This window comes from Oratosquilla oratoria, chromosome 44 (genome assembly GCF_046742065.1).
Source record: "Oratosquilla oratoria isolate Oo_2021 chromosome 44, ASM4674206v1, whole genome shotgun sequence".
Lineage (NCBI taxonomy): Eukaryota > Metazoa > Arthropoda > Malacostraca > Stomatopoda > Squillidae > Oratosquilla > Oratosquilla oratoria.
In genome coordinates, this window is record NC_134820.1 from 1,084,236 (window position 1) to 1,099,341 (window position 15,106).

General features: G+C 39.2%; 1 protein-coding gene across 2 annotated transcripts; it reads right to left on the reverse strand.

Annotated features, from left to right (window-relative positions):
- Positions 1 to 10,736: 10,736 nt before the first annotated feature.
- Positions 10,737 to 13,070, reverse strand: LOC143022419 (uncharacterized). Of its 2 annotated transcripts, none has more exons than XM_076180603.1 (2): positions 12,614 to 13,070; positions 10,737 to 12,452 (listed from the first exon to the last, which is right to left on the reverse strand). In XM_076180603.1, the coding sequence occupies exon 2, from the start codon at positions 11,710 to 11,712 to the stop codon at positions 10,981 to 10,983; it is 732 nt and encodes a 243-aa protein (XP_076036718.1). In that variant the 5' UTR covers positions 11,713 to 12,452; positions 12,614 to 13,070; the 3' UTR covers positions 10,737 to 10,980. The 2 variants fall into 2 exon arrangements, with proteins under 2 accessions (XP_076036718.1, XP_076036719.1); XM_076180604.1 differs by having other exon boundaries at positions 11,718 to 12,452; positions 12,614 to 13,036.
- Between the last annotated feature and the right edge of the window lie 2,036 nt (positions 13,071 to 15,106).

Consider the following 15,106-nt stretch of genomic DNA (forward strand, 5'->3'; position numbering starts at 1 on the left):
AAAATAAAATAAAATAAAATATAACATAATAAAACAAAATAACGAAAAAACAAAGAAAATACAAAAATAAGATCAAATAGAATTAAATCAAGTTAATTGAATTTCATCTAATTATAGAAGATAATTTAATTTATATCAATAAATCAAGTTAAACTAAATGACATCATTTAACTATATTTAACTTATGACTTAATTAAGTTCGATTAAATAACCTAACTAAATTAGATTAAAGTAAATTGAATTCAATTAAATGGATGTTAATAACTACAATGGATGGAATTTGATTGAATTAAACTAACTTGAATTAAAATTTTATCAAAATGAATCAAATTAAGTTGAATTGAATAACTGCAGTGAATTAACGTAAGCGATTTAATAGTTACTGATAGCCTCTAGATTCAATTCTGGATCTACATCATGTAAAGTCTGATCAAAACAGACGCTCTACAGCAAGAAAGTGTTGGCAAGTCATTTCAACCTTATATGATTGTTTGTGTTTATTTGTTTATGTATTTATTTTCTACTTGTTTATATTTTATCTTCTATTTGTTTATATTCTATTTCACATTTCTATCTTACTTTAATTTGTTTATATTTTCTTTCTATTTTATTAATCTATTTCTATTTTTCTGAAACGAGATTAATTTAATTCTAACGCAGACTACAGGCACTCTGTCATCTGTCACTAGCATCATTGTGTCATAATTACTTCCAGGTTCTGACACAGCATGATTCGCGATGACAAAGAAACCGTGCCGCTTAAGTGGGTTTTGTGTGTCCTAAGCTTGGGACACAACGTGGTTACAGATCACGGCTCTTGTAATTTATTTGTGTGGCACAAAAGCTTTGCGAATTCCGATACATGACACAATAGCCTCTCTGTTGGTCTAGTGCGTCCAAACATGTTCCTTTTCCTTTATGAATACCAGATTGGTCAATATATATATATATATATATATATATATATATATATATATATATATATTCGTATGTATGTATGTATGTATATATATATATATATTTATATATATATGTATATATATATACATATACATACATACATACATACATACATACATACATACATATATACATACATACATATATATAACAACAGGATTTCCCCCATTACAAGGGAGGGAGCCAAAGTCAAAGGCATAAATCCACTCTCACCCATTTCATCCCCACATACTCCACTCCCCATTCATAACTCCCACCCCCATCCCTCTTTTCTTGGCCCCTCTTTGATGACAGGCCATCCCTGCATTTCGCCCATTGCTCTGGCTCAGAAGCAATGCAGCAAGAACCGGCTCACCCACAGCAAGGCTGCTTTATCTAATTGGCGACGTCCCTTCGTCCCCTCATGCAGAAAAAAGAAAGGGAGAAATCCCTTTGGGCTCCGTCAAAATCTCATTCACACATACTCCCTCACCTCCATTCCCTCACCCACTCCCATGCATGGCAGCTGTATCCATACATAACCATTCTCCACTCACCCCTATCTTCTGTCTGCTTCCTTCCTTCCTCAATGGACATTACCCTCTTCCCCAATTATCCTGTTACCCCATCCATCCATCTCATCCTTGGTCACTCCCTCATGTTCACTTCCTCCACCTCTGCCTTCCACATCTCTTTTACTAATCTTTCTTCACTCATTCTTTCCATGTGTCTAAACCATCCCAATACTCTTTCATCAACAATATCTCCCAACTCTTTTTTTTTTTTTTTTTTTTACCCCCGCTCTCCTCCTCACTTCCTCGTTTCTCATTCTATCCAACTTAGTAACCCTTACCATTAGATCTGTTATTTTTTTTATATTTTCATACTTTACTATACTTTCTCCTATTATTTTTGACCTAGAAATAATTACACACATTTTTATCTAGGATGTAAGGAAGCATTTCCACGTGCAGGCTGAATTTTTTGCTATCTGTCTTACTAAAGAGGGCCTATTTTGAGACATTTCTAAGTATATTTTGTAATATAATTTTTTATTTATTCAAGATAGAGCAACAAATTAGGTACTAAATAAAAGAACAGAATCTAGTCTATATGTAGCAACCATTATAATTGATGAATTTTCTCCATGGATTTTAAAAGATATAAAATTGTTGAAATTTTTTAATTTTTGCTAACCTGGAGACATGGTTTTTGCATGGATGTTTGAATTTCAAGTGAATTTAGACCAAAACTCATACATAATTTCAGCATTTAATTTCATATATATTTACAGAAACCTGTTGATAATGTTGGGCAATACTGAACAGTACAAAAGCAAGGCCAGCACAGAGACTCGATCCAGATCCAGAAAACTATCCACAAGATACTTCACAATGGCATTAAGCAAGGAACTACAAGTACGCACAGTTGATGTCTCAGAACCTCCATCTGCAGTCCACAAGCAAGCATCAAGTCGGCTGTCCGCCAGATCTCTCACTGAAACCTTCTTGGTCGGATATATCTTAGTTTGCATCAGTTGTTTCCAGCTTGCCACCAACAGACAAGGATTCCAGTACTTTCTTTATCTCCAGAGTTTACCATAAAATACAGGGAAACCCATGGTTCAAGACCTCGCCTACGAAACGGTTGAAGCTATCATCCCATTCTGGCAGATGGCTAAGATCAAGATGATGACCAGGCAGAAGTGCATGAAGCTCTTCGTGAAACTCCATGACAAACACAGAGCTCTGATGAAGAGCAAAGGAAGAGCAAGTGACCCTGGAGGAAAAAGGAGTATATTTGTTTTGGAATTGGACAACGTGTTCGCCATAGGAGATCCAGGTGCTATTCAGGATATAGAGAGCAACAGACTGTTATCCAGGGAGAAGAAATATGAGGACATCAGGTTCTACCAGGACCAGAGAACTGAGAGGAAATATTGCAAGTCGGGTTATGACAAGATCTTTGAAACAAGATCCCAGCGCTAAGTAGGCCGGATTGAGAGGCAACTGCAGATGCTCCTATGAATGATCTTCAGCTCACCCGGGACATGTTGAGATACAAAAGATCAGTTCCAGAGGTTGCTGAAGCAGTTCTTCAGAAGATAGAAAATCACAAGAGGTACTTGACACAGGAGGCCGTGCCATTCGTGTTCTTCAGTAGCAGGCTGAATAACAAGCAGAAACCACCAAAGAAAAAGAAACTCAGCAATTCGATCTAGACAGATTATCAAGCTGGGCTAGCAAGTGGCAAATGAAATTTAACATTAACAAATGTAAAGTCATGCACATTGGAAGTAACAATAATCACATCCAATACCAGATGAATGGCGAAATACTGGATTCAGTAACCAAAGAAAAAGATCTAGGAGTTTTAATATCAAATGATTTGAAGCCAAGTTAACATTGCTCAGAAGTTGTTAAAATAGCAAATAAATTGGTTGGCTTTATCGGAAGAGTCTTCGAAAATAAATCAGAAAAAATATTGCTAAAACTTTATCATTCCTTGGTTCGTCCCCATCTCGAATACTATGGACAATTTTGGTCCCCATACTACCATAAAGTTATTAGTAAACTAGAAGGAGTGCAACGGAGAATGACTAAAATGATACCAAGGCTGAGAAATCTGCCGTATAAATTTATTCTCACTATCAAAAAGGAGAATGCGAGGAGATTTAATTGAGGTTTTTTAAATGTTCAAAGTGTTTGACAACATCAATGTTGAACATTACTTCTCATTAGACCAATCAAATACAAGAAAACGTCATGATTTTAAAGTAATTGGTAAAATATTTTTTTCGAATGTAAGCATTTCTTCTTTAACCGGGTTGTTAATGTATGGAATTCGTTACCTTCCACCGTCGTTGAAAGTAACACAATAACAACATTTAAAAATCGCTTAGATAAATATTTGGACTCTAATCCGCAAGTAAAATATTATCCTTTGCAATAAAAGATCTGACAGCCCGGCATTTAAATTGTAATTGGATAGGATAGTGGCAGCAGTAGTGTTACTTCATTTTCTATTGCCTAGTTGCCCTGTTTCCTCACTATAGCTTAGTATAGTAAACACAAACAGCCTCGTTAGGGCCAGTAGACTTGCTGCTGTTTGTTCTTCCTTTGTGTTCATTTGTGTTCCTCCTCGTCCTCCTCTTTGTCCTCCTCGTCCTCCTCATCTCCGTCCTCCTCCTCATCCTCTTTTTCGTCCTCCTCCTTTTCGTCCTCTCCTCCTCCTCCTTCTTCTCCTCAACCTTCTCCTCCTCCTCAGAGTATTTCTCCAGATTTACGTGCCCCACCCACACCTCGGCAGTACACCTGCCTGACCCTACACCACCTTCCGTGGAGCCTCTATTACAGCACCCATCACCTGCAGCACCCATCACCTCGTTTCCTCCCATCTCAAAGCCATCAAGCACATTTGCATCCCAAGATAGAACTGTAATGACCATACCATCCTTCCCTCTCTCCCTCCCTCTCTCCTTCCCTCCCTCACTCCCTTCCTCCTTCCCTCCCTCCCTTCCTCCCTGCCTCCTTACCTCCCTTCCTCCCTCCCTTCCTCCCTCCCTCCCTCCCTCCTTCCCTTCATCCCTCCTCCCCTTCCTCCTTTGCTATTTTCCTCCCTCACTTCCTTCCTTCTTCCTCATTTTCATCAGACTCTCCATTTTCTCCCACAATTCCATTTTCAAAGATGTATTCCATTTCCTCTTTTTACATTCCCTTCTCTTTCCTTTACATATCTTCATTTTCTTTTATAGCCTTGTTATATGTTCCTTCCCATTTCTTTTTCCAGCTCCCTTTTCTCTTTTCACATTACTTTCTTTCTCCCTTCCTTTCCTCCTTTCCTCCTTTCCTCCTTTCCTCCCTTCCCCCACCCCTCTCATCCCCTCTCGTTCTCCTCCTTCTTCCCTTCCCTTTCTTCTCTTTTCACTCTCTCTCTCTTCCCCATCGCAGTCTTCTACACTCCCTTCCTTCTCCCTTCCTTTCCTTCTTTCCTTCCTTCCCTTCCACCTTCCTTTCCCCTTTCCCTTCCCTCCTATCTCCTCTCGTTCTATTCTTTCCCCCTCCCTTTTTCTCTTTCCGCTCCCCTTTCTCCTTCTCTTTCTTCCATGTTTTTTTTCCGTATTCCTTTCCATTCCCCCTCTCTTCCCCCTTTCCATTCTTCCATATTCCCTTCCTCTTCCTTTCCCTCCCTTCCCCTCTCCTTCTCCTTCTTTTCCTCTTTCTTTCCCTCCCTTCCCCTCTCCTTCTCCTTCTTTTCCTCTTCCCTTTTTTTCTTTCCACTCCCCCTCTCTTCTCCCTTTCCTTTCTTCTATATTCCCTTCCTCCTCCTTTCCCTCCCTTCCCCTCTCGTTCTCCTTCTTTTCCTCTTCCATTTCTTTCCTTCCCACTCCCCTTCCCTTCCCTTTCCCCTTCCCTTTCTTCCATATTTCCTTCTCCTACTTTCCCCTTCCCCTTCCCTCCCAACCCCTAGCGTTCTCTTTTCTTTTTTCCCTTCCCTTTCTTTCCTTTCCATTCCCACTACTTTCCCCTTCCCCTTCTTCCATATTCACTTCCTCCTCCCTTCCCATCCCTCTTCCCTCCTTTCCTCCTACCCTCCCTTCCCTTCCTCCTTCCCTCGCATCCCCTCTCGTTCTCTTCTTCTTCTCCTTTCCTTATTTTCCTTTCCACTTACCCTACCTTCCCCTTCTTCCATATTCCGTTCCTCCTAACTTCACTTCTTCCTTTCCTCCCTTCCCTTCCTCCTCTCCTATCCCCTCTCGTTCTCTTCTCTACCTCCTTCCCTTTCTTTCCTTTCCACTCACCCTCCTTCCCCTTCCCCTTCTTCCATATTCCTTCCCTAATTCCGTCCCTTAGCCCTTCCCTCCTTTCTTTTCAATTCTTAACCCCTTCTTCCTAATCTGCAAAAAACCTTTTCCGGCGTTAACCAGAATAGAAATTGAGAGGGTAAATGTTACTGGAGGGCAGTGCGTTAGAATGTCTCTCACTATTGATAGCACTAGATGAATTCATTCACCTAAGACAGTGGGTCCTAAACTATCTTTTTGATTCCAGGAGACCCGCACCCCACCTCATTTTTAGTATCTATATGAAATTTTATATCATATAGAAAACGGGTTGGGGTGACTGATAGAATTATACTTGGTACGTACAGTATGTAACGACAGATACTTGTTTTTGGAATGATTTCGTTATTCTTATTAAGGAATTATTTTTAATAAGTGACTTCACGCCCCCTTGTATACTCCTTATACTTACCTGGACAGGGGGCCACCCCTAATTTGGAAACAATTAACCCAAGGGATACTATACATTTTGCGACTTTATTTGTTTGCTCAAACTCCCGTCAGGCAATTTTATTCAGCCGATGCAGAGGGCTAGAATCTCTCCTACTCGAAAAATAATCAATCGAAGTTAGAAAATAAGAGTCGTATTACCATTGCAACAAGAGGATCTTTTTAAAGCTGAATAAAATAGAGAGCTTTTAGTCAGAATAATATCTTATAAGTCTAGTGTGCGCCAAAAAGTTAGCCGAGATTTAAGCTAAAGGGGTTATTACACTGGGCTATTTTTTCTCCAACCTCCGATTAATCGGCAGTACCGCCCACCTCCAGAACATTTTCTGCCGTGAAATCACTATGGCACAATTTTATTGACAAAAATACATAGAATATTATTTGATATACTGGAGGAAAATTTTCCTCCATCATATCAGATTCCTTCCCAAAAGCTGCGGGCTGCAAACTTGCTACAACAGTCGAAGGAAAAATAGCCCAGTGTGATAAAGCCTTAAGAGGGTTAAACCTTCAGAGGACAAAGTGTTTGGGTTTGTACTTTTCGACTATACACAGACATGGCAGAATTGAATAGACACCAAGAAAAATGCATTTCTGCTCTTATTTAAGGCTTAATGTTATTCAGATTTACCTAATATGTTATATTTACCTAGATTTATGTTTCAGATTACATACAAGATCAAGCATGCCACGAACCAAAGGAGCAGTAGTCCTATCTTAATTTCAGCGAGGTCGTATTGTGGGTCAACATGAAGGTGGACTTAGTCAAAATATCTGAAAATCTACTAATAACCCTTTCTATTGTTAATAAAGTGATCGTACAATTCACCAGAGAGAGCAAGAAGGGCACAAAACCTCATTCAGGTTGTCCCGGGCCCTCAGAAAAAAACTTTCGTCTTGTCAAAAGAAATGTCGACGAGGATCCACGTTGCAAGGCCTCAGACATAGCAGCACAACCTGATGTCAGTCCCAGAACAACTGTCAGGTATCTCCACAAGCTGGGTTACTGTGACAGTGCTGCAAGAAGGAAACCACTTCTTCGTCCAGCCAATATTAAGCGCAGAAAGGATTGGGCTGTTGAGATGTTGGAGAGACCTGTGGTCTTTTGGAGCACTGTCATTTTTTCTGATGAGTCACGATTCGCATTATTTTCTGACAGTGGAAGAGTGTGGGTCTGGAAACTCTGTAGTAAAGAGTTTGACCTCAAAAGACTGCAGCCAACAGTAGAACATGGGGGCATTTCAATAATGGTGTGTGGTGCAATTTGGAGTGATGGTCGATTAGAGCTTGTGGAGTGTTAAGGAAACATCAATTCAGCGATTTGGATGAAATGTATGGCAATCTAACTGATTTAATTATCAATGCACAAAATACACTTATCCTCCTGAAGTCAATACGGAAAAATAGTAATACTCCCAAATGGATGACGGACAGACTGAAACATGAGATCGGAATGAAAAGAGGACTTTACGTAAAAATAAAAAACGGGGAAACACACCTTAGATCAAGATATAACGAAATGGCAAAGCTGGTTAAAAAGAATACACGTACAGCGAAACGTAACTATGAAATTAAGGTTGCCAGTCAAGCAAGATCCAACCCAAAGGGTTTCTTTCATTTCTACAGAACAAAAAATAAAGAATAGGCCCAATTAAAAATGATGAAAATGTCATGATAGATTCGGAGTAGAAAATGAGTGATAAGTTTAACAAATACTTTCTCTCGCTGTTTACTAATGAGAGGTTAAATAAGGTACCTGACTGCGATCCGATTTTCAGTGGGGATGAAGAAAGTAGACTACCTAATATCAGCATTAGTAAAGTAGAAGTAGTCAAGCAGATTGAAATACTTAAATCTATAAAATCCTCGGGTCAAGACGAAATTTTTCCGAGAGTGCTTAAGGAGTGTAAATTTGAAATCTGCGGCCATTTAACTGAAATACTCAACAAATTGGTAGACAATGTTTTTGTGCCTACTGCTTGGGGGCAGGCAAACTTTGTTCCTGTTTTTAAGAAGGAAGATAAATCGTCTATATACAACTACAGGCTAATCAGTTTGACATCGGTTATAGGTAAAATGCTTGAATCAATAATAGGAAATAGACTCAAAGAACACTAAAGGCGTCAGATAACAATAATAATTACGAAGTTATTTACCTAGACTTTAGCAAAGCGCTCGACAAGGTGCCACTCCAGAGACTACTAAATAAAACCAAAGCCCATGGCATAGGAGGAAAAGTGTTAGAATGGATTAGAGCTTGGATCACTAACAGAAAACAGCGGGTCACCATAAATGGAGGAAAATCCAGGTGGGGCAATGTTACTAGTGGGGTTCCCCAGGGCTCGGTTTTGGGTCCCTTGTTGCTCATTATGTACATAAACAACTTAGACGATGGAATAAATAGGGATGTTAGTAAGTTTGCGGACGACACTAAAATAGGACGCCTAATTAGGTCAGGAGACGACGTTGAGATTCTCCAGGAGGATCTTAACAAATTGTTCATATGGTCGGTGAAATGGCAAATGAACTTCAATATTTCTAAGTGTAGCGTATAAAACGTACGGCAACACAAACCCCGAAAATAGATACAGATTAGATAACACGCTTTTAGATAAGACTGAGTGCGAGAGAGACTTGGAAGTTCTAGTGAGTCCGGACCTTAAAACCAGGAAACAGTGCATTAGAGCCAGGAATAAAGCTAGCAGATCATTAGATTTCATTACTAGGACGGTAACGAATAGAAGTTCAGAGGTAATTATCAAACTCTATCTAGCGATAGTTAGACCCGTCCTTGAATATGCGGTCAAGTTTTGGTCTCCGTCCTATAGAATGGACATCAATTCACTAGAATCAGTACAGAGAAGAATGACCAAAATGATACATGGACTTAGAAATGTGCCTTACGAAGAGAGGGTTAGGCACCTTAACTTACACTCTCTGGAAAGACACAGAGTGCGGGGTGATCTAGTGAGGTGTTCCAGTGGATCAAAGACTTTAACAAGGGTGGTGCAAACAAGGTTATCATATTAAAACAACAGGGCAGGACTCGCAGTAATGGATTTAAACTGAACAAATTTAGATTTAAGAAGGAAATAGGCAAGAATTGGTTTAGTACTAAGGTGGTCAACGAATGGAATAGACTTAGTAACCATGTAGTGAGCGCTGAAACTATCAGTTGTTTTAAGAAACGGTGAGACAACTTTATGGATGGGGATGATAGGTTGTGATATGGAGCTGCCTAGTGTAGGCCTTGTGATCTCTTGCAGTCTCCTTCATTCTTATGTTCTTATATTAAAGGAAGGACTCATTCCAATATTCTCCAGTGGTAGAATGAGTAAAAACGTCTTCGTATTTATGGAAGATGGAGCTCTTTGTCACACTGCTCAAGCAACACAAAATTGGTTGAGCCAGAATGGGATCAGAAAACTTCCATGGCCAAGTCAGTCCCCAGATATGAACCCTATTGAACACCTCTGAAGCATATTAGACCGACAACTTCGCAAAAAGAACAGGAAGCCATCTTCAAAGCCCGAACTCTTAGGATTACTACTGGAAACATGGCAAGAAATCCATCAAGATGATATTCGCGAAGTAATCACTAGCATGCCTAGAAGGGTCCTTGCATTGAAGAAAGTAAAGGGGATGTCAACCAAGTATTAGTTGTTCACATTGTGACCATTTATAAGCACTTTAATTGTATCAATTGCTTGTTTGATAAATTAAATTATTTCTCTTTGTGTCTGTTTAATTCTGTTATGTCTGTACATTGGCTTCAGGTCGAGCGGATAGTATGTCCCCGGAGATGGACAAAACAAATACTGTGAAGGGAGCCTCATTGATCAGGTTGATGATAAAAGTGCAAACAAATGATCATTTGAAACATTTAGTAAAGGTCTTCAGTGCATATCACTCGATGAAATAATTCGATTGATTACAAAGTTAATTGAGTAAGACATATGAACTGATCGGGCGCAAATATATATATGAAATGAAATAAGATAAAGAATCACAGTTCATTTATATATACATAAAGATGTATGATAACATAACCTTCCTCCCTTCCTTCACCCTTCTGATCATAATATATATCGAAAAAACACGACTTTCCTTCCATCTGTATCAAATAAAGTTGATCCATTTCTTTCCCTTCGTTTCTCAAACCGAAGAGAAGGCATCCTTTCAACTTCGTCATCAAAACTGACCAATAGTGTCTTGGGGATAAGCTCGGCTTTCCTCGGGACGTCGGAGAAACCCAAGAGACCAGCAGTCCAGGGACGACCCTGAACTGAGACCTTAATGGTAAGTTTTGCTCGGTGCGACTATCGCTCAACGATGATCGTCAAACTATTGCCTAGAATACTAATTCTTTGCTTTTGAATGGAGCTGTTTTGCTTCGAGAGACTGCCGCTAGAGACGCTAAAAACAAAAAATTAGTGTTATAGACAATCGTATGACTATAATCGTTGAGCCATGAATGATAATCATAACACCGTGTAACAAAGGTTTTGTCTTTGAGTTGAAACTGTTATTTCCTAATTGCCTATGTCCAGAATACATGAAAAAATACTTTTATTCATTTCTAATTTTGCTCTTGTGTTCAGGATAATGATATTTATGAAATTTACATATTCTCATAGGGACAAAGTGGTATATTGGAAATTTGATTTGAACAAAACAAACACAAAACGATATAATGCAATAATAGCATTTATTTATTCTAGATTTACAATAGAGAGACAATAGACACATTAGAAATGAGTAGTTCTTCTAGATTTACGCTTATACTGTAGATTACTTTCACGAATCTGCCCCCACATATAGTCTCCCATCATATTTTCATTATAAGACCCTTGGTAGCGGCGTTCAAATTCCAAAATATCCTGATGGAAGCGTTCGCCTTGCTCCTCAGAGTACGCTCCCATGTTTTCCTTAAATTTATGAAGATGGGCGTCAAGGATATGCACTTTGAGGGACATCCTGCAACCCATTTTGCCGTAGTTTGTCACCAAGGTCTCAACAAGCTCCACATAGTTTTCGGCCTTGTGATTCCCCAAGAAGCCAAGAACTACTGCAACAAAGCTGTCCCATGCTGCTCTCTCTGTCCTTGTGAGTTTTTTTGGAAACTCCTTGCACTCCATTACCTTTTTTATTTGTGGACCAATAAAGACACCGGCTTCAACTTTCGCTGCAGACAACTTGGGGAAGAAATCTTGGAGAAATTTGAAAGCTGGAGACTCTTTATCTAGAGCTCTGACGAATTGCTTCATAAGGCCCAGTTTTAAGTGTAGTGGAGGAAACAGTACTTTTTTGGGATCCAACAATGGCTCCCATTTTACGTTGTTCTTCCCCACACAAAACTCGGTTCGCTGTGGCCAGTCACGCTTGAGGTAGTGTGACACGGTATCCCTGCTGTCCCAAAGGCAAAGATAACAAGGATACTTGGTAAAGCCGCCTTGGAGACCCATTAGGAAAGCCAGCATTTTGAAGTCTCCTATAACCTCCCAACAGTACTCTCCATATTTCAAGGCATCTAACAAAATCTTGACACTGTTGTATTCCTCTTTGAGCTTGACAGAGTGGGCGAGGGGAAGAGATGGGTACACATTCCCGTTATGAAGCAGCACTGCTTTGAGGCTCCTACACGAGCTGTCGATAAAGAGTCGCCACTCTTTGGGGTTATGGGTAATTCCAATTGCCTTAAACAGACCGGTCACATTGTGGCAAAAGCAAAGCCCATCTTGACTAGTGAAAAAGCTTGAAAAATGCTGGTGACGCTTTCTCTGACCTGATATGTGCACACTCTCATCTAGCAAATTCCACTGCTTGAGTCTCGACGTCAAAAGCTCGCCATTTGACTTCGTGAGGCCAAGATCTCTGATGAGGTCATTGATGTCTTCTTGGTTGGGGTAGTATGGATTTCTGTCATCAGTTGCGTCTCTGAACTCTGGATCAGTGTCTTCATGCTCTTCTTAACTACTATTCTTTTGTAAACACTGCTGCTCTCTCATGGGAGGAGTGGGTACGGGGAGCTCAGAGCAGTGTGGCACTGGCGCAATGGATGACAGAAGATCAGGATATATGATAGCAGGCGCATTTTTGCCTCCTCGACGTTTGGAAGGGTCTACCATACAGAAGAAGCAATTGCTTGAGTGATCAGTTGGTTCCCTCCAAATTCGGGGGACTGCAAATTTCATAGCTCTGTTTTCCCCTCTGTACCAACCTGTAAAAAGCAGAATGAAAACATAAGTATAAAAATAAAACAAATAAATTTTGCTATAAACTATTTGTAAATAAAATTACATATATATATATATATATATATATATATATATATATATATATATATATATATATATATATATATATTAGGTTTTTTCTTACCTTCCAGAGTTCTTTTGCAGAGATCGCAGGTGAAATGAGGTGCCCAAAGTTTGTCCTGATCCCCAACAGGCATGCCGAAATATGCTTTGTAGGCCTCGCGCATTTTTGGTGATCTTTCCAGAGAGTACTTTTTAGCTCTAGTTTTGATAAACTCGCCACAGACGTAGCAAAATGCGTCTGGCGGATGCTTACAACCTCTTGACGCCATGCTGAAAGAAGGCAGATAGGAATGACTGATGACGAACGAATTGTCTACGCAGAGACGGCTAGAAGTAAACTGACCCGTTTAGCATACGTTCCCTGCATTTATACTGCCATCTACGTTGCAAGAATGTTCTAGAAGTTTGTGGAACGTTTCGAAAGAATTGTTTTGAATGTTCTGGAGTCATCCAGAAAATTCTTTAATTTTTTTTTCCACCATATTAGTGCGGAATTTGTTTGAATTGTTGGGGATAATTGAAACTAGCCTATTATAATAGGCTAGTTTAAAAAAATCGCTGGCCAGTCTAGAATAATCAAAGTTTTAAGAGAATAATCATTATTTTCTTTACTTTGTAGATAACAGGAAATAGAAAATAACATTTATTGTCCAAAGACAGAAAAAAGTCAAAATTTTGTAACACTGTGATAATCATTAAACGGTAATCGCACCGAGCAAAAATACCTTTAATGGCCCCAAGTATAAAAGAATTGAAAGGAGATGTCCATAATGAAGAGTAAGTGGCAGGAAAATTTCTATTTGGGAAAAGTAAACATAGATAATAAAAACGGGAAAACTGTCCAAAAATTTGACGAAGGAAGTGAACGTAGAAAACCGAGTATAGACAATGTAAATATATATGTGTGTGTGTGTGTGTGTGTGTGTGTGTGTGTGTGTGTGTGTGTGTGTGTGTGTGTGTGTGTGTGTGTGTGTGTGTGTGTGTGTGTGTGTGTGTGTGTGTGTGTGTGTGTGTGTGTGTGTGTGTGTGTGTGTGTATGTATATATATATATATATATATATATATATAATATATATATATATTATGTATTGTATACACACACACACAAATATATATCTATCTATATATATATATATATATATATATATATATATATATATATATATATATATACAGACGCGCGTTATAGATAGAGAAGTAAATAGAATATCGTATAAAGAAGTGTGCCAAAAACAAAACACGAAGTAAACCTGAACCTGAACTTTCCTTCTTTGGCCCTGTTCACACTAGGAGCGTTTGTGTGTGAACGCCTCTATTGACTTACATCGTAATTGAACCGCTGCGGTTCAAACCGCTAGTGTGAACAGGGCCAAAAAAGATAAGTCTCTGGGATCTTCGAAAGACGGTTCTGGGGAAGGCCGCCCGAGTGAGATCGGACGTGGGTTTGGTGCCCATGTATCTTGCGTTTCACTCTCTTCCACACTTGTCCAATAACTTGTTGATCTAGTCCAGGAGTGGGCAACATTTTCAAGTGTGGATGCCAAAATCAGTCAAATCTTTGACAACAATTTCGTGCGTGCCAAATAAGTAGAATTATAGGCCTATATACAAGTATGCCCCCCCCCCTCCTTCAACTCCTTTGGCTCCAACCCACCACCCAACGCAGCATGCGATTACTAACGGTCATACAAAAGAAATTGGAGTTATTGTTTTAAGGTGAACTCTGGGTTTCACTTGCTGAAAAAAGTTGTTATGTATGCCAGGTTTTACACGCCTGCCAAGGGTTGCCCAACCCTGGTCTAGCCTGTTCTGTTCTATTCTAATTATATGGTCATACAACTTCTTCAAGCGCATTTTTCTTCGTTTACATTATTGATACATTTTCTAGTCTCCTGATACCATACATAGCTCGTAAACAGTTAATCTCGACTGTTTTCCCTTTTTCCTTACAAAATGTTCATAATAAGTTTCCATACGTTAGGTTAGTTTCCGATATCTCCTATTTTACTCTCGTTGACATTTCTTACTCTCTTGTTTTTTTTCGTACTTTTTTCTGTACTCCTACGATTTTCTTAGCTTTCAGCATTCGGTGGGCCATCCGCTGCTATATCTAATCCAAAGATTACTGGAGTCTTTTAACCATCAAAGCATTTCTTCATTCTTTTCATATTCTCATCACTTTTCTAGCACTGCCTAGTGTAGGGCTTATGGTCTCCTGCAGTCTCCTCCATTCTTATTTTCTTATCTTTAGCATTTCTTCACATGTATTTCTATGTTCTTATTCCTCCTTTTTCTCATCTCTCTTTGTTTTCATCTCTCCTTCCTCTCATTTCTCCTTATCTTTATCTCCTTTTGCTCTCATTTCTTTTTGTTTTCAGTCCTCCTGATTTTCATCTCTCCTAGGTTCTCATCTCCAATTTTTTTTAATTTCTCTTTGTTTTCGTTCCTCTTTGATCTCATTTTTTTCTCTCCTTGTTTTCATTTCTCTTTGTTTACATCTCTCGTTCCTCTCATTTCTCCTTGCTTTCATTCCCTCTTGCTCTTATCTTTGTT